We start from the raw sequence: 20,291 nt of genomic DNA on the forward strand, positions 1-20,291 counted from the left end.
TATGGGTCCTTTGTAATTTTATTGATCAGGTTAGCTAAGTCTTGCATTTGCTATTACTATATATAATATTCTCCTGGTTCTGCTCACTTTACTTTGCATCTGTTCACGAAAGTCTTCCCAAATTTTTCTGAAACCATTGCACTCATCATTTATTGTAGCACAATAGTATTCCATCATAATTGTATGCCACAACTTGTTGAGCCGTTCCCTAGTTAATGGGCATCCCCTCACTTTCTGATTCTTTGCCACCACAAAAAGAGCTGCTATAAATGTTTTTGTACATATAGGTCCTTTTCTCTTTTCTTTGATCTCTTTGGGATACAGACCCAGTAGTGGTAGTGCTAAATCAAAGAGATGTACAGTTTGACAGCCCTTTTGAGTATAGTTCCAAATTGTTCTCCAGAATGGTTGCACCAGTTTACAACTCCACTAGTACATCAGTATACCTACTTTTCCATATCCCCTCCAGCATTTATAATTTTCCTTTTCTGCATGTTAGCCAATCTGATAGGTGTGAACAGTGGGACCCCAGAGTTGTTTTAATTTGCATTTCTCTAATTAATAGTAATTTAGAGAATTTTTCCACATGATTATTAGTAGCTTTGATTTCTTCTGAAAATTACCTTTTCATATCTTTTTAAACCATTTATCAGTTGGGGAATGGCTTTTATTTTTATAAATTTGACTCAGTTCCCTATATATTTGAGAAACAAGATCTTTATCAGAGAAACTGGCTGAAACATTTTTCCCAGCTTCCTAATTTCCTTCTAATTTTGGCTGCATTGGTTTTGTTTGTAATCAGAATTATCCATATTACCTCCTTTGATCCTATTTATCTCTTGTTTATCAAAAACTCTTCCTTATCCATAGATTTGACATGTAAAATTTTCCATGCTCTCCTAATTTGCCTATGATATCATCCTTTATGTCTAAATCATGTACCCATTTTGACCTATTCTTGGTATACTCTGAGATTTTGTCGGTGTCTAGTTTCTGCCAAGCTTCTCTCCTGCTTCCCCGGCAATTTTTTTTTTCAAATGGTGAGTTCTTAATGCAAGGTTGTTTTGAGGTAGGAGTTTCTTAGTAACTGGGGGTGGAAAAGTCTCATACAAAAGTTTTGAAGGATTTCAGGAATTCCTGTAGCTAAAGATGAGAAGGCAATACATTTTGGGCCTGGGTTACAGCCATTATACAAGTTTGGAAATAAGAGGTTCATCATATATGAGTGTCATAATATCTCATTAGATATATATGTATCTTAAGATAGTGTCGATAAGAGAAATACATCCTAAGTAGACAGACCTAGAAAGAACACAACTTAAGTCAGAGTTCAGTTGAATTATAAGTGGAAAATTCATACAATACAGTTACTTGGGGAAAAAGAAATGCTCCATCATGATTATTCTCAATGAAGGAAACAAATATAACTCTTTTGTCTCACAGACATTTGTTTTGCTTCACATGCAGGTGCTGAATCGGTTTTCTTCTACACCTCTCATTCCACTCCCAACTCCCCCTATCATTCCTGTACTACCTCAGCAATTTGTGACCCCCACCAGTGTCAGAGACTGCATACGTCTAAGAGGGCTTCCTTATGCTGCCACTATTGAGGACATATTGGAATTTCTGGGAGAATTTTCCAGTGCTATTCAAACCCATGGAGTTCATATGGTATTAAATCACCAGGTAAATTGTTCATTAGAAAAAGTATAATCTGATAATCTAGCATTTTAAGGGGATCCAACAAGGCTTTTATAAGCAAGCATCAGAAATATCCATTGATTGCATTTGCAGAGTGTCCAGGGAAAGACCTTACTTAGAAATAAGCTATTGAGAAATGCTATAGAACAGAGCTTCTTAACCTTTATCATTGCTTACATTCAGTATTGAAGGAAAGACTTAATTTCAGTTCAAGGCTTAGTGAAGATAAAAATGCAATTTTTTTTTCTCATGTAAGGTCACAGATCCCTGAAGTCTTCATCTGTGGACCCTAGATTAAGAATCCTCTGCTCTAGCACCAGTTACTAATCATTAGTGGTCTTTCATGCAATATGGAGAGGAAATTAAAATTTTATGCTGATCCCTTCACCTCACACCTCAATTTAAAAAGCAGATCAGTCAGTCAACCAGCACATAGTCTGTGCCAGTTACTGTGCTAAGTAGGAGAATGTTAAGAGGCAAAAATATGGTCACTTGCTTCAAATAGCTCCCATAAAAAAAAGGGGAGACAACATGTAGAAAGTTGCAATTACAAGATATATAGTGTAAATAGAAATAATCTTAGAGGGAAGGTACTTTCAGTGGGACTAAACAAAAATAAAATAAAAACCCTTTGCCTTCTATAGCTTTCATTCTACTCAAGAAGAATTGCACATAGTGATACCAATATATATTTTATCTGATACACAGATAAATAAGCCCAACATGCAAAATAATTTGAAAGGGATTGTTTTATTCTTTTTATTTGTGTCTCCAGTGAAGTATGTGGTACATAGTAGGCTTGCTGACTGATTAATCTGGGATTAGGGGAAGGACCCTCTCAATTTGAAGAATTAGGAAATGCCTCATGTAAGAGGTAACATTTCAGCAGAGTTTCAAAGGAAGCTAGGGATTCTAAAACGTATAATGAGAAGAGAATGTATTCTAGGCATTGAGGGACAACCTTATGCAAAAGCATGAATATGGGAAATGGGAATATCATGGGGGGTAGGGGAGGTTGGCGAGGAGATGTCAAGTAGGCCAATGGGGTTAGAAGGCAGAGACCCTGGAATCACTAAGAGCCAGTTGTATTAATCTGAATACAAGTTGTTACAGATAAGGACTGCTTTTGTTGTGTCCTAATTGAAACATACAGAATATACTGTATTGAACCCCTAAAGAATCAAATTAAATTATACCAGGAGTTGTTAAAAGCCATTTACTACTTAATGGTTTTGAAAAGGTTCTATTTTTTTAAAATTATTATCTGTTTCCTAAATGAAATCTTTTTCTGAATTTAAATAAGAAGTTATCTCAGGGGGATGGGCAATTCAGAGTAAACTTGCTTCTGTATCCACATGATAATAGTAAATGTTGATGAAATATGACCCCCTCAAAAAAAATTCCATTAGATTTACAAATCACTCTTTGCAATAATAATAATACATTCAAAAGAAAAGCTGGTTTAGTCACATCCTGGTGAAATATTTCACCAATGCAGAACCCAAGAAAAAGTTTGTAAACTAAAATAAATGCATAATGTCATGTGGTTTGTCAACATGATATTTTTTTTTAGTTTCAGACTTTTTGACTAAAGTGAACCTTTATGATCTATGATTGTAATATATCTTCCTATGTTTTTATGTTCCAATGACCCTAGAAACCCTATCTCCTTTGACCTTCAATTGTACCTGCCTTATTAGTTGCTTCTCATCCACTTTTCCCATCTCTCTTTTTAGGTTACTGAGCATTGATATAATTGTTATGATTTATTTAGCATGAATCTATTTAGCATGAATTTATATCTAAATTTATATGGTTCTTTTATATTGTGCCCTTTCTGCTTCCGTTTTTGGCAAATGATATTTTCCCTTCTTGACTGAGATAAAACCATTCCATCTCAACTCCACTCTCATCCTTTCCATCTTAAAATCTTTTCCACTATTCTTAACGCCTCTCCTTCTGCCTCAGAAATATCCCCATTAAGGCTAAACTACACTCTTTATTTGAAAACTTGAATATATGCCCCTTTCCTTCTTCATCTTCAATGGCAACTTCTTTTCTACCTACAAACATATTCAAATATAGATAGAAAGCACATTTATTAGGTGCTTAATACGTACCAGGCACTGTGCTAAGCACAGGGCTTATTTAAAAAAAGAAAAAAATAAAGAAAATGAAGTAATCGTATTCTCAAAGAGCTTATATTCTAATAGGAAGAGACAAGCATAAAGTGGATCTGGAAAGTGGGAAGAGAAGATTGGGTGGAAAGGAAAGAGTGTACCCTTATGGGGCCTAGACAGCTAGTATGGAGATGGAGCAGACTGGAGAGTAAGCCAAACATGGTCCATGAGAGTGTATCATATGATTATGTTTTAGGTTTTCAGTTCTCTTTTCACCTACTACTACCTCAAAGTGTACTGCCTTTTGTCCTTCCTTTCTCTACCAAACTTTTTGGAATACATCTATACTACCTGTCTGCCTCCACTTCTGCTTGCTTTAGCTTGTGTCTTACAAATGCTACAGAGATGTCAGAGAGGATTAGCACTAATAAAAGACCATTAAAATGCATCTGGGTAAATAGGATATGATGCCTGCAGAACCAGGAAGACTTGGATTGACTCCTGCCTCTGACATGTACTGGCTGTGTGATCCTGGGTAAGTCACTTACTGAGTGCTCCAGGCCAGTCTCTTAAGACTTGTAAGTTGCAGAGAAGATGCTACTCTGGCAAGTGGTAGGATAATGGATTGTATTATTCCTCTTCACATATCCTCATTTTCAGTCAAACTGGACTACTAACTTAACATTCCATCTTGTATGCCACTTATCCTGTCCTCTTAATATTCTTTGTTTGCTTCAAAGAATATTCGAGTGCTTTCTTTGATTTTTCTCTGACTTTTTCCAATTATTTTTGTTTTCTCCCTCCCTCTCTCTCTCTCTCTCAAATACTTTATATAATTTTGTACATGTTTTCCTGTGTACATGTTGTATTCCCATATTCATGCTTTTGCACAAGGTTGTCCCTCAATGCCTGGAATACATTCTCTTCTCACTTATACCTTTTAGAATCCCTAGCTTCCTCTGAAACTGCTGAAATGCTACCTCTTACATGAGACATTTCCTAAATCCTGTCCTTCCCCTAAACCAGATTAATCAGTCAAGAAGCCTACTGTGTGCCACATATTTCACTGGATTACAAATATAAAGAATAAAACAATCCCTTTCAAATTATTTTGTATATGTTGGGCTTATTTATCTGTGTATCAGATAAAATATATATTGGTATCACTATGTGCAATTCTTCTTGATTGCATAGCAGTTCTTAACATTATTGCGTCATGAATCCCTTTCATAATCTGGTGAAGCCTTTGGATCACTTCTTAGAATAATGTTTTTAAATGTAAAATATATAGCATTTTAAAAATATTATACTGAAATAGAGTTATCAAAATATTTTTTCAAAATAAGGTCATGGACCCAAGGTTAAGAACCTCAGCTGTAGTAGAATGGAATGTAACCCATTTGGGGCAGGGAGTCTGGTTTTTCAGTTCTGTTTTCAGTTATTATGAAGAGCCTTATATTAGGTGCTTCATAAATGATTATTGAATTGTAAATCATGTAAATGAAACCAACATGTCAAAGAAAGAGGTTAAGATACTCATGAAAATAATTGTGATTCTGGTGCTTAATTTATTAATTTACTATGAATAGTATCACCAATTTTAAACCCTAGTTTGAATCTGGATCGTATTTTTTCGCCATATATTTAGTGTTTAGTAATAGAAGTGAAGTTTCTGTGCTCAAATTAGTAAGCATTTTGTAAACGTCTAGTATGTGCCATGTATTATGCTAAGTGCTGGGATTACAAAGAAAGGTGGAAACAGTCTTTTCTGTCAAGGAGCTCACAGTTCAGTGGGGGAGAAAGCTTGCAAACAACCATGTCAACAGGTTATATAGCAGATAAACTGAAGATAATCTCAAAGGGAAGGTACTAGTGGGAAGATGGACTGGGAAAGGCTTCTTGAAGGTGGGATTTTTAGCTGTGACTGGAATGAAGCCAAGAAAGTCAGGAAGTAAAGATATAGAGGGAGAGAATTCCAGCCATGAGGGACAGCCAGTGAAAATGCATGGAGGTAGGAGATGGCGTGTCATATCCAAGGAATAGTAAGGAGGCCAGTGTCACTGGATCACAGAATATGTGGAGGTGAGTGGGTGTGAGAAAACTGGAAAGATAGGAATGGTTCAGGTTATAAGCCAGGGGGTTATATTTGATCCTGAAAGTAGTAGGGAACTACTGGAATTTATTGACCAGAGGGGTGACAAGGTCAGACCTGCACTTGAGGATGATCAGTTTGACAGCTGAGTTGAAGATGTCTGGAGTAGGGAAAGACTTGAGGCAGAGCAAAAACCAGAACCAGAAAATGAATCAAAAAGTTATTAAAGTTGGCCAGATATAAAGTGATTAAGCCTGAACCAGAGTGGTGGCAGTGTCAAAGTAGAGAAGGAGGCACATGATGACTTATATATTTTGAAACATGCAGCAAACTTTGCAAAAAGTCTTTAGGACATTGGTATAAACAGAAATCAACATGAGTTCTGGCTGTTTGTGTTAACAGAATAGTGCTGTTAAGAGAGTGGTCTGGTGAGTGAAATTGTCGGATGTGTAATTATGCTGGTAAAAAATGCCAAGACATGACTCATGGTGATTTGTCACATGAATAATTATGTTTCTTACTTTCACATTGCCACACAGATCTTTCTTGGAATTTTACTTCAAAACTCCCTAGTGTGAGGATTTTTAGAGTTATTAATGTCTCTCAGAACCACTCAAAGTTAGTTTTATTGTGTCTCTGATTTCTTCTGAAACAGTTGTCCAGAACGTTTATTTTCAGACAGTAGGTTTAAGTACTTTAGAGGCAGCTAAATGGCTCAGCCTAGAGCACTAGGCCTGGAGTCAGGAAGATCTGAGTTCAAAGCCAGCCTCAGACACTAGCTGTGTGACCCTTGCCAAGTAACTTAACCTCTGCTTGCTTTAGTCCACTGGAGAAGGAAATGGCAAACCACTGCAGTATCTTTGCCAAGAAAACACCATGGACAGTATTGGCATGCTGTGGCCCCTGGGGTCACAAAGAGTCGGACATGACTCAGCAACAATAGGCTTCAGTGCACCACGCATATGCTTCACTTACCCAATCCATCAGCAGACATTTATCAAGGTCCTACTATGTGTCGGACAGAGACTATGCTAAACACTGGGAATACAAAGAAAGATAAGACAGTCCCTGCATTAGAGCTCACAGTTTGATGGGGGACACAACAAGAAAATAAACAAGCTATATACAAGACAAATTGGAAATACTCAACAGAGAGAAAAGTACAAGCATTGAAAGAGTTCTGGAAGGGCTTACTGGGGACAATAGGCTGTTAGGTGGGGCTTGAAGGAGGTCGGGCAATCCAGGAGGCAGAGATGAGGAGGGAGAGCATTCTAGACCTGGGGGACAGCCAGAGAAAATGCCTAGATTTTAGAGATGGAGTGTCTTGTTCAAGGAACAGCTGTGAGACCAAGACAACTGTTTAAAGAGTAAGCCTCCTTTATAATGAGGCATAAATGATCTTTAATGCTGTATGGTTGCTGTCAAAAGAACACATGAAGGAAATTGATTTGAGCAGTGTGAAGAACTCCCAGGATGGAAAATTCCTTCCATCAAAGAAAGAGATCTGAATACTAGGGAGTAGTTCATTGAGTCACATAGCCAACTATAACTAATAAGTGTCAAGAGGCCAAATGGGAACTCAATTCTTCTAACTAAGCCAAGTGATCTGCTCATTATACCACACTGCCTCTCTCGATAGGTGGTTAGAGTTAAGGCAAAACTAAAATTTGCCAAAATAATGATACATGGTTCTTTTATCCCACAGTAATAGGCTGGAATATGAGGATGTGAGGGCTAACTTTGTGAATATAAACAGATTCTAGTGTTTTCTAGATATACAAACTGCCATGTCTAGATCCATCTGCTCTTGACTTCCTAGAAATACAAATTAACAAGGCACCAGGTCATATCTAAAATACTAGAGTGATCTGAGTCATGAGTTGAGCTATGTTCCTTTGGTGAAACTAGGGAGTGGCTACAGTTTGGTAGTGGAATGTACTGGATAAAGAATTGGAGAGCTTGGATTAGAAATCAGTCTTGGCCACTTAGCATGTCATCATGAAGTGAGAGGGTTGTTTTAGGTATCAGAGAATTCTGACAGCTCAATCCTATGGTCTTCTTGCTGTCTATTTTGGGTTTAGGGCTATTTTCTATTTTTTTTTTATTTTTCAATTAACAAGCATTTATTTTCTCTTTCTTCCCAATATGAAAAAAGGAAAAATAAAAACCTTTGTCACAAATATGCATAGTCAAGCAAAATAAATGCTTACTTAGTCCATTTCCACAAGTATTATGTCTCATTCTGCATCTTGAATCCATCACCTCTGTCAGGAGGTGGGCAGCATAATTCATCATCAGTCCTCTGGAATCATGCTCAGTTATTAAGTCTTTCAAAGTTGCTTGCCTATACAGTGTTGTTATATAAATCGTTCATTCATCTGGTTCTGAAGCTCACTTCATTCTGCATTAGTTCATACAGTCTTCCCCATCTTTTTTGTCATTTCTTACATAGTGCAGCTGTTGCTGTCCGTTTTTTTTCTGTAATTTATCTGTTCCATTATCTTCCTGTCTCATCCCCAAATATTTTATGTTTAAGATGTTAACCTCAATGTTGAAAAAGATGTAGAACATGCCCTCTAGAAATTAATTTCCAAGGATTCTGATATGTAAAAGTAGCCTAATGACATTTGTTTTTCTCCATGGATATTTACCAACCTACCCTGGTTCAGCATAAATGATGAAGAACAGCAACTACCACTACTGATCCTGCTACCACCCACTGGTATTTATATAAAAATCAAGTCACTTAACCCCAGTTTTAAAAAAAATTGCATAAATTCTCCACCACTACTAGAAAAAAACCTCACGGCATGCCCCACAGGTCAGTAGGTACATCCTTGAACATTTTAACCCCTCTTTTAAGTCAAATTGAGACTCTTGTAGATGTTGTTGGGAAGATTCTGTGTTCTTATAATCACAGATGAGTCCTCAGTGGGTAGGGCTTGTGCTATCTTTTTTGTGATATCAGCAAAGCTGGATTGCAGCATGTCTCCCTTAGTTTTTCTTTCATTCCCCCTCAGACACAATTACCAATTGTGTGGAGACTGCCCCAGGGAAATTGGTCTCAGTGGAAAAATTCTGCTTCTTATTTACATGAAAGATCAGAATCTTTTTTTTTTTTTTGGTGGAGGGGATTAATATTGTTGGAAATGGATGTGCTGTCTGCTATAATATAGCAATTACTTGCAGAAACTTTGCTTGAGATGTCTGTTAATATGCCATCAGCATTTAAATGCTCCAAGGAGACTTTCAGTCTGTCATTAAATAGGAAAGCAATCCTCTATCTGCCTGTTTCTTTCCCCACTACCTTTTCTATTCGTCTTTCTCTGTTTCCCAAGTTAATTTTTAACAAAGCTAAATTAAGAGGGAATCTCCAAGGACAACACACACACACACACACACACACACACACACACACACACACACACACTTCTGTCCCCTAGTCATAAAGTGACAAACTTGATTTAAAGTGAAAATTGATGATCTGGTTTTGTTTATTTGTTTATTCATTCATTCATTTATTTGTTTGTTTATTTATTGGCAATTGGGGTTAAGTGACTTGCCCAGGGTTACACAGCTAGTAAGTGTCAAGTGTTCCGTCTGAGGCAGGATTTGAACTCAGGTCCTCCTGACTTCAGGGCCAGTGCTCTATCCACTGCGCCACCTAGCTGCCCCTGATGACCTGGTTTTAAAGAAAACAAATTGTCAGAAAAACTTGCTTTTATTTTTTAAAAAATCATTGTTAAACCCAATAATCTCAATAAAATAATTAAACCAAACAACCACGAACTCCAAACTATTCACAGCTTTTCCCAAAATTATATACCTATTGATAAAATATCTAATTTTCTGTTCCCTTCTATTGTTTCTTTTTTCTATCTGTGTACTTACTAGATTTTGTTGCTGTTTAAAAAATCATAGTCCGTGTTATAGTTCAGATGCTGCTTTCTTTGTTCAGGATCACTTCCCATAAGACTTTTCACATTTCTTTTTCAGATTTTTTATGCGATGGTATTCCACTTTATTGAACATATCAGAATTTAGTTAAGCATTCTCCAATTTTTGGATGTGCTTGCTGTTTCTTGTCTTTAATTATAACAAAGCCATTGTGTGTCTTGGTAGTGGTGGGTCATTTGTTTTTCCTTTTCACGACCTTTCCTTCATAGGTTAACAGATTTGTTAGTGGCCAGCCTGCTGCTAATAAGCCTTCCCATATTTGGCTGGGGTGGGTCTTATGCAGCAAGGTTAGTATGTCACTGGCCATACTGAAGACTATTCAGCAGGGTAAAAAAACCTTTCAGAACTTGTAATCTATTGGCATAGCCTTTGAGAACCCAGAGCTATCTTCTTGCCATGACAAGGCATTCATGAAGGATATCAAAATACCACAGGGTATAGTCCTACTAGTGGGATGACTGGGTCAGAGTATATGATTGGTTTTGCAATTCATTAGACATTGCCAGATTAAGAGTGCAGTAGTGTATCTGTTTGATCATACCTCTACCATCAATTATTCTTTATCCATTTTTAACCATTACTTCGAAGTTAATAGTATCAGATAGCAACTCAACATTGTTTTGATTTTAATTTCTCTGATCATTAGATACTTTTAAGCTATTAAAAAACTAGTCGTGATTTGTATTTCTTCATGGAGAATTGTTCGTATCCTTTGCCCATTTATCCTTGGAAGAATAGATATTGACTTGCCTTTAGATTTGAGAGTCAAAGAGAACCATTACGGCTTGGGGGGAAAAAAAGCAGTATGAACTAGTAAGTGGACCCAGGACTTGAGGTGGGGGATGGGGAGTAGACTGGTTCTCAGAAACCTTAACTAAAAACCTCCCTAAGCCATCTGCTACCTTAGGCCTGAGGGAAAAGAGAGGAGAGGGAGGAGGAAAGGGATAAAGGAGAAGAGAAAACAGAGGAAACATGAAATAGGGGAAGAACAGAATTAATCATCAGAAGATTATTATGGATTTAACCACAGAATATGGAGTGAGATATTTGAAACTGCAGTCCAACTCTGCTACTGCCTTTCAGTACTGGATTAAGATTAATCAGGAGGTCACATCCTTACCTGCTTTTCAGGAAGGAATAACAAAACCCCTAAAATTGCAAACTGTACTTAGAGACCATAGTGAAGGTTATAAAGACACTTTGCTAGAATCTCTGATCCAGTATTTCTGTCAAAGGAAGAGAATTCCCTTCAGCTTTGGGCTTCCAAACTCTTTGCTTCTGCCTTTATAGTTCAAATGAGAAAGAGGTACTGTTCCCAATTATCAGATGATGGAATACAAATCTGTCTTTGTAGCTTTGCTAACACCTGCATTTCATAATTAAAATGTCAATGATGTAAATGATTGTCCCATGGCATATCAACCAACAATTGTTTCCTAGAAACAGATGAATCTTTTTTTCCCTTGTCATACAAAAAGACTTTTTTTTTCTTCCCTGTCCCCTCCATCAGGGTCGTCCATCGGGAGATGCCTTTATCCAGATGAAATCTGCAGACAGAGCATTTATGGCTGCACAAAAGTGTCATAAAAAGACTATGAAGGACAGATATGTTGAAGTCTTTCAGTGTTCAGCTGAGGAGATGAACTTTGTGTTAATGGGGGGCACTTTAAATCGAAATGGCTTATCCCCACCGCCATGTAAGTTACCATGTAAGTTTTTCTTGGGTCTTGGCGCTATCCTCCGCTATGTGCTGGTAGGTGCTTGAGCTGCTTTCATAACTATGTTTCTGGCTCTTTCTGAGGCAGATAAAATGGTCATATGAAGCTTTCCCATCTGAAATCAACAGTATCTGGTGATTTAATTTAAGACCTTGGTTGTGGATGTCCATAATAGAAAAAAAAATGTTAAAAACAAACAAAACCAACCTTCTTTCAGATCATCCTCTTGCCTTTCCCGTGATAAGCAACTTGATTTCTAAAGCTTAACATGCCCAAGTAAGTAAGCACTGACTCTGGGAAGCAACCTGGCTACAGAGATATTTTAATACGCATATATAAAATAATTTAAAGGTGAAATTGAAGTTTTTTCATGGAAAACTTTATTGGGTGAGTGATGATAGGTTTGTTCTTTTTCTCCCCTACTTTCTGGATAAGGAAAGATAAAACTTAAATATTTACTTGTTGAGACATATTTACTCTGTTACTTTACAGAGTGTCTTGAATAACAAGTTAACACAAAGGCAAAATGCGTAATTAAATTAGCCAAAGTTTTCATTGGGTCACAGGATCAGTGCTTAATTTCAGGCCATGCTCTTGCTCATTGGAACCTGGGTAGCAGTCAGCTGGTGTCCTATCTGTTATATAAATATGCTTTTTAGTCCATACTAAGTTCTGGATAGTAATTAGGGAACATATTTTAAAGGTCTAAAGTTTAATGCTTTGGGGGGGGGGTAGCATGCAGGTAAAACTTTTAATTGTACCTGAAATCATGCTTATTCAGAAAAACATTTGTTTTTATATTTGTTTATATAAAGGGGTCACCTAGTACAGGACTTTTAGTCTTAGGCTCAAAAATGTATCGACTCAAATGAATTCCAAAGGTAATTGAGAAATGAAGATTTGATTTAAAAATTTGATTTGTTTTCCATTTGGAAGAGCTGGAAGACTTAGACTAAGTTCTAGTAAAAAACAACAACAGCAACAACCATCCCTACCACTGCTCCATTTAGTCAAAGGACTTATTGATTGAATATTGACAACAGTTGTGCTAATAATAATAATACTTTTACCTCTGGAGATAATTCTTCCTGTATGTATGATTTATAGTAGGATAATGTAAAGGAGATTTTATGGTAACTACCTAGATGAGTTGTGTATACTACTTTTTGCCAATTATCAACAATGTCTTCAGTTTAGGACCATAAGATTCAGAAGTAGAAAGAGATTATTCATCATTTTTAGATTACAGATTAGCAAACTGAAGCCCAAATTGGTTCTGAGGGGCAGCTAGGTAGCGCAGTGGATAGAGCATTGGCCCGGAGTCAGGAGGACCTGAGTTCAAATCCGGCCTCAGACATATTATACTTACTAGCTGTGTGACCCTAGGCAAGTCACTTAACCCTGACTGCTTCACCAAAAATATAAATAAAAATGGTTCTGAAATGAACCTGAGAGACCACTCAGGAGAAAGTCAATTTTACAAAATTGAAATTTCAAAAGAATCCAGTTGATTGAGGGGAAATCATATAATGGTATAATCTGGCCAAATATTTCTGTGCCCATAATTTATGAATGTCTCTAAGGAGATCCTATCATCTCCCTCTGTATAGAAGGTGGTGATATCTTCCCATAGAATCTAAATTCTTTCTCTTAGAATGTGTTCATTCCCTTCTTCCTGTCCTTTTTAGAAAACAGCTAGTCATACCTTAGCACTTCAGAGACATGAAACAGTGTTCTCTTCAGAGGTCCAATAGGACCAAATCCATTTTATCTTTCTGAGCAGGAAGTATTTTGGGAAGCAGGTTGTGAAATGGCCAAAGCCATGATCCTGATGTCAAGAAGATCTGAGCTCAAATATGAACTCAGACTCTCATAAAATATGCAACCCTGAACAAGTCACTTAACCTTTACCTCAGTTTCTTCATTTGTAAAATTGGGTTAATAATAGCACCTACCTCCCAGGATTGTTGTGAGGGTCAAATGAGATAATAATTGTAAAGAACTTAGCACAGTTCCTGGCACATATTAAGTGCTATATAAGTGTTAGGTAGTATTATTAATTCCCAATCTTTGTTTTGGGACAGGGATGAAAACGAATTTAAGAACCAGACAGTCTAAGATTGTTATGTGTCTAAGGGAAGAATTAACTCATATTGTGCTGGATTCCCACTGATAAAGCTTAGTATCATGTTTGTTCCTTTTTCTAAAATAAAATATACTTCAAGGTCAAATTCTTTTGGCCTCATGTCATACAATTAAAACAATCACACAATTTGGGGTGCATTTCATACATGCTTTTTGAAGAGTGCTGCTAACCTTCAAAAAAGAATATGATATTGATATAAAACTGTCATTGAGGATTTTAATGTTGAAGATGTGAGGGAAGTATTCATTCACTGACCTTGAAGTCTCACGGGCTTATATGAACGGTATATTGCAGGGGCAATATGTTGAGGAACAGTTATGCAAAATCCTTTTTTTTCCTAAGAAAATTCATAATTAAGTATCCTACTTAAAAAATAATTATACACAAAACTACAAGAGGTTCCAGGAATACAGTAGGATAGTTCCCCAAATTTTTAGGGGACTTAGTCAAATCTCAGAGGTACCACCTATACTTATCAAAAATTTGGGTTAAAAACAAAATTCTTTGCCTTTCATTGTTTGAATAGAGAGCAGATATATTCAGTTATTTCAGTTTGCTATTTAATCATTCAGCTCATCTTATCAGTGTGAGACAAATGCACTGTAACAAACAGGAATGGTGAAACTGGCTCAAATCTCTGGTCTAGCCTTGACTTACTGTATGATTTTGGATTGATCAGCCTTCTGGTGCCTCAGTTTCCTTGTCTATTCAGGACATTGGTCTGAGTATTTAGTTACATTCTTTTCAAGGGCAAATGACTTCACTTGTGGCTGTATAATTTTAGCCTCTCTATAAAAATTGTGAATTGTAGGGGGCTGATATGAGGGAGAAATTATTACCTTGAGAAATTCTAAATAAATGTTGATGTTGCCTCAAGCATGACATGCTATATTTCTGACCTGTGAAATATTCACTGTTAGGTAAGACAAAGAAGGTTAAAGGCAAGTTGCCTGTTCATTTGGAGATAGTCTTAGGATCACGATGATATGGCTAAATGAGATCTGTAGTTATGATTCAGAACTTATTTTCCACAATCATATACCTATCTCAACCAGCTTCAAAAATGAGAACTGCCGAGTAAGAAGTAAGTTGAGTGATTTGAATTGATCCTTTTAGGGAAGAAGTCTTGGCCAACGGCCGACAAAAATTCAGATACCCCTGGCCAGCCCTCATCTAAAACACCCAAGGAGAGTGATGGTATGGTGCAATGGAAAGAATATGGAATCTGGATTTGAATTCTGGCTCTGCCACATGCCACCTGAATGACTACTAGGAAGTCATTTAGTGTCTTTGGACCTCAAGCTTCCTTGTCTGTAAAATGAGGTTGGACTAGGTGACTTCTGGGGTCACTTCAACTCTAAATCTATGTTCCGGTGATCTTAAGACAGTGTCAGTTCTAGAGACACTCAGCCTTGGGGTTAGCATTCAGATCTTTTGAATTACATTCTGAACTTACCTGAGGCAGGTTACCTGTAGCCTGGATTAGACATCTCCAATCTGACTGGAGACATCTAGCCCTTGGAGATATTCTTCTTTGGGTGGGCATTGATCTAGGGTAGATTGGACCCCTGTGGATCTCTCTTTACTCTCAGTGTGTTCTGATCCAGACTTCCTGGGGGATACAAGCAGGAATACTAAATGAACTGATGCATAGTTTAGTGTAAGTTCTTGTTATAACTACCAGGGAGAAGGGTAGCAGTAGGAGAGTGTCAAAGGAAAAGAGAAGCAAGATATCTCGAACTGTCCTCAGACAAGATAACTAGCCCTTTGAACACTTAGGAGTTTGTTATGCTGTGCTTTATTTAGTATTTGTGCAAGTATGTGAGTTCTCTGTCCCAGAGCTGATGCGAAGCTGAGATCGCTAAGACTGGGAAAATCTTTCCTATCATGCTATTAGACCAGGAGATGTTAGGCTGGTACCAAGGCATAACATTTCTCAGATTTCATAGGAGAAGCTACATACATTGGAATGTATGTAGTTTTCACATTAATGCTGAGGGTACCTTGTAACCAAAAACATAGGGGTGAGAAGGCTGGAAAGACCTGTCAGGGAAGATTCCCAACTGTGGAGTTTGTATCTAAAAATGTTAACTCTGTGGCCCTTTCAATGGTAAAGATGCTGTGTGTTCTGTAACTCTCCCCTTTTTCCTATTTAGGTTTGTCTCCTCCCTCGTACACGTTTCCAGCCCCTGCCGCAGTGATCCCAACGGAAGCTGCCCTTTATCAGCCTTCTGTCCTGCTGAGTCCCCGGACACTGCAGCCCTCCACAGCCTACTACCCAGCTGGCACACAGCTTTTCATGAACTACACAGCATACTATCCCAGGTAAGGCACAGAGGAAAGTGGAACCGAGAGGCAGGAACAAAGAGCTCCTTGTATGGCCAGGACGTAGAGCTCACAAAAGAATATTGTCTGTGGTCACACTCAAGGTTAGCCCTGCGGGGAATGGCTCCTTGTTGCCGAACCTGGGACCAAAAGAGAGCTCCTTTAGAAAGAACCCTCTCTTGTACGGCTGGCTCTCTTTGGTTCTTTCTGGGCTGTGTGTGGATGACTTAGTAGACATGCTCTCACTGCGAGAGAGAGAGAGAGAGAGAGAGAGAGAGAGAGAGAGAGAGAGAGAGAGAGAGAGAGACAGAGACAGAGAGAGAGACAGAGACAGAGACAGAGACAGAGAAGAACAAAAGGGTAGAATGGAGAAAGAACAGGTAGATATTCAATGTAAACCCTGAGTTATGTTTAATATCAATTAAATATTTATAAATGAAATATATTATTAATAATATCTAGCATTTATAAAGTATATTGAGATTATTTCATTTGATTCTCACAGGAACCCTGTGTTATATGCTATTATTATATTTATTTTACAGTTGAGGCAGCTGAGGCTGAAAGAACTTAAGTGTCTAGGGTTATGTAGCTATTAAGTATCTCAGGCTGAGTTTAAACTTGGGCCTTTCTGGCTTCAAGCCCAGTACTCTCTCCACTGTCCCACCTAGCTGATTTATACTGAATGTAATTCAGGAAATCCATCTCTGAGTGGTTTTCATATAGCCAGCAAAGTTGATGACTTAACAAAATACAGGTAAGGACGCATTTGAGGGTGTGTCATCTGGTAGAGGATGATGGCATATGCCTATAATCCCAGCTACTGTGGAGGCTGAGGCTGGTGGATTTCTTGAGCTTGGGAGTCCTGAGCTCTGCAGCAGGCTAAGCCACTTGGGTATCTACACTGTCTGGTTTTAATATGGTGGGCCCCAAGGAGTACGGAACTACTAGGCTACTTGTGGAGGAGCAAATTAACTCAAGTTGAGAAAATGAGCAGACTAAAGCTTCCATGACAATTAGTAGTGGAATTCAAGCCTTGAATAGCCATTCAACTTCTGGACTGGGTGAGAGAGGGAGATCTATTCTCATAAAAAAGGAGCTGGGCCATCTCTAGTCTTCCTGATCTATATCTGGCCACTGGACCCAGATGGCTCTGGAGGAGAAAGAGGGGCTGGTGACTTTGGACAGCCCTCCCTCATTTAAATCCAGTTCACTTGCAAGTCATGGCATCATCTTCCTGATGTCATGGTCCTCTTCGAGAATGAAGGACAAACCACAATCGACAATCCTAAGAAGGAAAAACAGTGTATAATTTGTATATGATATATAAAGGTATATAACAGTATAGCAACACACAGCAATAGCACAAACTTTACAGCACTTATAATTTTCCCCAGAATTAATTTTTAAAACATTGATCCTTAAAATCAGATCTTTTGCTTAGATTGGCTAGATTTCCTTTTGTGTTTTATCTACCTAATGATAAGCCTTTTGAATTTAAGGCCTGGTTAGGGGCAGCTAGGTGTTGCAGTGGATAGAGCACTGGCCCTGAAGTCAAGAGGACCTGAGTTCAAATGCAGCCTCAGACCAAATACTTGATGCTTACTAGCTGTGTGGCTTTGGGCAAGTCACTTAACCCCAATTGCCTTAAAAAAAAAATAAATTTAAGGCCTGGTAGCACTTTAACTATTGTGGGACTGGACATTGCCTTAATTGGAACTTGCCTTTACAGTATTGTTTTTATTAATATAAATTGTCCTCTTGGTTCTTCTCATTTCATTCTTCATCAATTTCTAAGAGTCCAACAAATTGTTCATCTTTATAATATTGATGTTGTGTGTGTGTGTATGTGTGTGTATACACAACTTTGAAAGCTATAAAAATAAATATGAAGACTATTCTAGGATTCCAAAGGACTAATGATAAAGCATCCCATTCATTACAGAGATATGACATATTTAGGGTGCAGAATGAGGTGTGTGTGTGTGTGGGAGTTTGTTTTGCTTACTCTGTTTATTTGTTATAATGGAGTAGAGGAGTGGGAGTGAGAGAATATAGGTTTTTGTTAATTTTTTTTTAATAGAGTGGCTGATCCCAATGTGAAATGTTGCATGAATTTTTAGATGAAGTTCCCATATTAGTTTTATTTAATTGTTTAAAAAAGAAACAAAAAAGAAATGTTGGAAGGATGGGAGGAGAAGGTGAAATGTTGAAGGCAAATCCTCAAACAATGAGAAGAGCTATCCTTTCATTAAAGGAATTTGAAACCCCAAAGTGACTCTTTCTTGGGGTTTATCTAAAGTATGTTCTTATATACATTGCTGTAAAATGGAAAGAATTTTGTATTTGTATCCCCAGTACCTGACATAGTGCCTGATATAGAATAGGTATGTAATAAATGTTGGTTGATTGACTTAAAAAAAAAAACCTGGAACCAGTAGATAAGTGTTTACATAGCAGAAAAACATAGCAAATGATACATTTAATAAATGCTTAAAATTAGGATTGTGATGTCCTGCATTCTTGCAACCTACACTACCTTTTGACTTCTAGGGGCCAATATGAGAATAGAAAGAATACCATGGAAGGAATTAGGAGCTCCTAGTTTTTTTCTGGGGGCAGGTAGATAGAAAAATGGATAGAGTGCCAGGCCTGGAGTCAGGAAGACTCATCTTCTTGAGTTCAAATCTGGCCTCAGATACTCACTAGCTGTGTGACCCTGGGCAAGTCATTTAATCCTGTTTACCTCAGTTTCCTCACCTGCACAATGAACTGGAGAAGCAAATGGCAAACTACTCCACTATCTTTGAGAGACAACTCCAGTCTGTTTGGTTCTTTCTGGGCTGTGTGTGGACGATTTAGTAGACATGCTCTTGCTGCACGTTTAAGGGAATTGTAACTTGGGGGGGAGAGAGAACAGAAAAGGGAGTAGAGTGGGGAAAGAAACAGGTAGATATTCAATGTAAACAACTGAAAAACAACAGCAAGTTCTGTTCTCAGATCTGCCACTAACCATCCTCTTGACAACCCCAGGAGGCAGGTGTTTGTTGTTACCCCCATTTTATAGATGAGGAAACTGAGGCAGAGGTTAAAGTACTTGCAGAGGATCACTCTGCTAGTAAGTATCTGAGGCTGGATTTGAGCTCTGGTTATCCCAACCCCTGGTCCAGTGCTCTATTCTCTTCACCACTTACCTGCCTACCTTGTTAATAAAAAAAGCCTTAGGATCTTAGATGTGGATCTGGAAGGGACCTTAAGGTATCCTAATCCAATACCCTCATTTTCCAAAGGAAGAAACCAAGGTACCCAAAAGTTGAGGGACTCATCCAAGGTTTTACAGGTAGAGCTGTGATTTGAACCCAGGTGTCTTCTGATGCCATCTCCATTGTTTTCCCCCATGCTATGCCATACTTTGTGCCTCATATTCTAAATTGGCATCATTGTTCATGAAAGCAAAAAAAATCTGGAGGATTATTTCTTTTTCAAGCTTTTTATTACAATGTTTTAGGAAATAATTGTCCAAGAATAAGAGAGCGCCACCTGCCAAAATTACATGAGGCTTTTTACACAAGTGATCTAGAGGCCTGCCTTTCAGTGCCTAGGGAGGAAATGCCAGAAGAGTACATCACATTGGCTTCCTGCCCAAGGCTATTACACTGATCACATAAGAGATCAATGCTCAGTAATGCTGCTGGTATCCAGAAGGAGCTTCACTTTGGCCTCTGAACTTCTAAAACGTGTTCCCTGGTAATACCCAGAATGTGGTACAGAGCATAAGCACCTGTTCCTCCTATTAAGAGGGCTTCAGGCAGAGAAAACAGCATGGAAGTCCTGGCTCACTTCTGTGCATTGCCTTAAGCAGTACAAAGCCCTTTCCTCACACCAGCCCTCATTATTGGTCCCATTTTGCAGATGAAGAAACTGAGGCTCTTAGACATTAACTCATCCAAGGGTCACACAGCTCAGTACTATTTCCGCTGTCCCTGTACTCTTGACTGACGACTACCTGAAGCACCTGACCCACATTCCTCATCATTTACCTTCATTGGGTTTAAGACTGTTTTTGTCCCCATTCCTTTGCTTTCCCATTTCATGTCCTCATCTTTGGGACATGAAGTAGAGCAGAAAAAATGTTGTGGCCAACCTATAAATGCATTCTGGCACTGATAGTCCTTGAATTAAGAAAACAATGTAGGTTGTAAGAGGAAGCATGCCTCTTGCCTGATGATGAA

At 38.0% G+C, this 20,291-nt stretch overlaps 1 protein-coding gene and 1 long non-coding RNA gene across 5 annotated transcripts in view; one reads left to right on the forward strand and one right to left on the reverse strand.

The window, feature by feature from the left end:
- ESRP1 (epithelial splicing regulatory protein 1) overlaps nt 1–20,291 on the forward strand; it is a 105,174-nt gene that overhangs the window by 51,052 nt on the left and 33,831 nt on the right. For 2 of the 3 annotated variants that reach the window (XM_020968608.2, XM_020968628.2), the window contains exons 11-13: nt 1,468–1,686; nt 11,381–11,579; nt 15,891–16,059. In XM_020968608.2, coding sequence (XP_020824267.1) covers nt 1,468–1,686; nt 11,381–11,579; nt 15,891–16,059 — 587 coding nt within the window. The remainder of the gene's footprint in view (nt 1–1,467; nt 1,687–11,380; nt 11,580–15,890; nt 16,060–20,291) is intronic. The other variant, XM_020968618.2, reaches the window with a different exon arrangement.
- Nucleotides 9,377–20,291, reverse strand: part of LOC110195742 (uncharacterized) — a 64,929-nt gene continuing 54,014 nt past the window's right edge. For both annotated transcript variants that reach the window (XR_013486286.1, XR_013486287.1), the window contains 3 exons: nt 17,278–17,347; nt 15,191–15,346; nt 9,377–9,595 (listed from right to left, as the gene is read on the reverse strand). This is a non-coding gene — a long non-coding RNA (uncharacterized LOC110195742). The remainder of the gene's footprint in view (nt 9,596–15,190; nt 15,347–17,277; nt 17,348–20,291) is intronic.

The sequence above is a fragment of the Phascolarctos cinereus genome, unplaced genomic scaffold (assembly GCF_003287225.1).
Source record: "Phascolarctos cinereus isolate Bilbo 61053 unplaced genomic scaffold, phaCin_HiC Scaffold_4;HRSCAF=312, whole genome shotgun sequence".
Lineage (NCBI taxonomy): Eukaryota > Metazoa > Chordata > Mammalia > Diprotodontia > Phascolarctidae > Phascolarctos > Phascolarctos cinereus.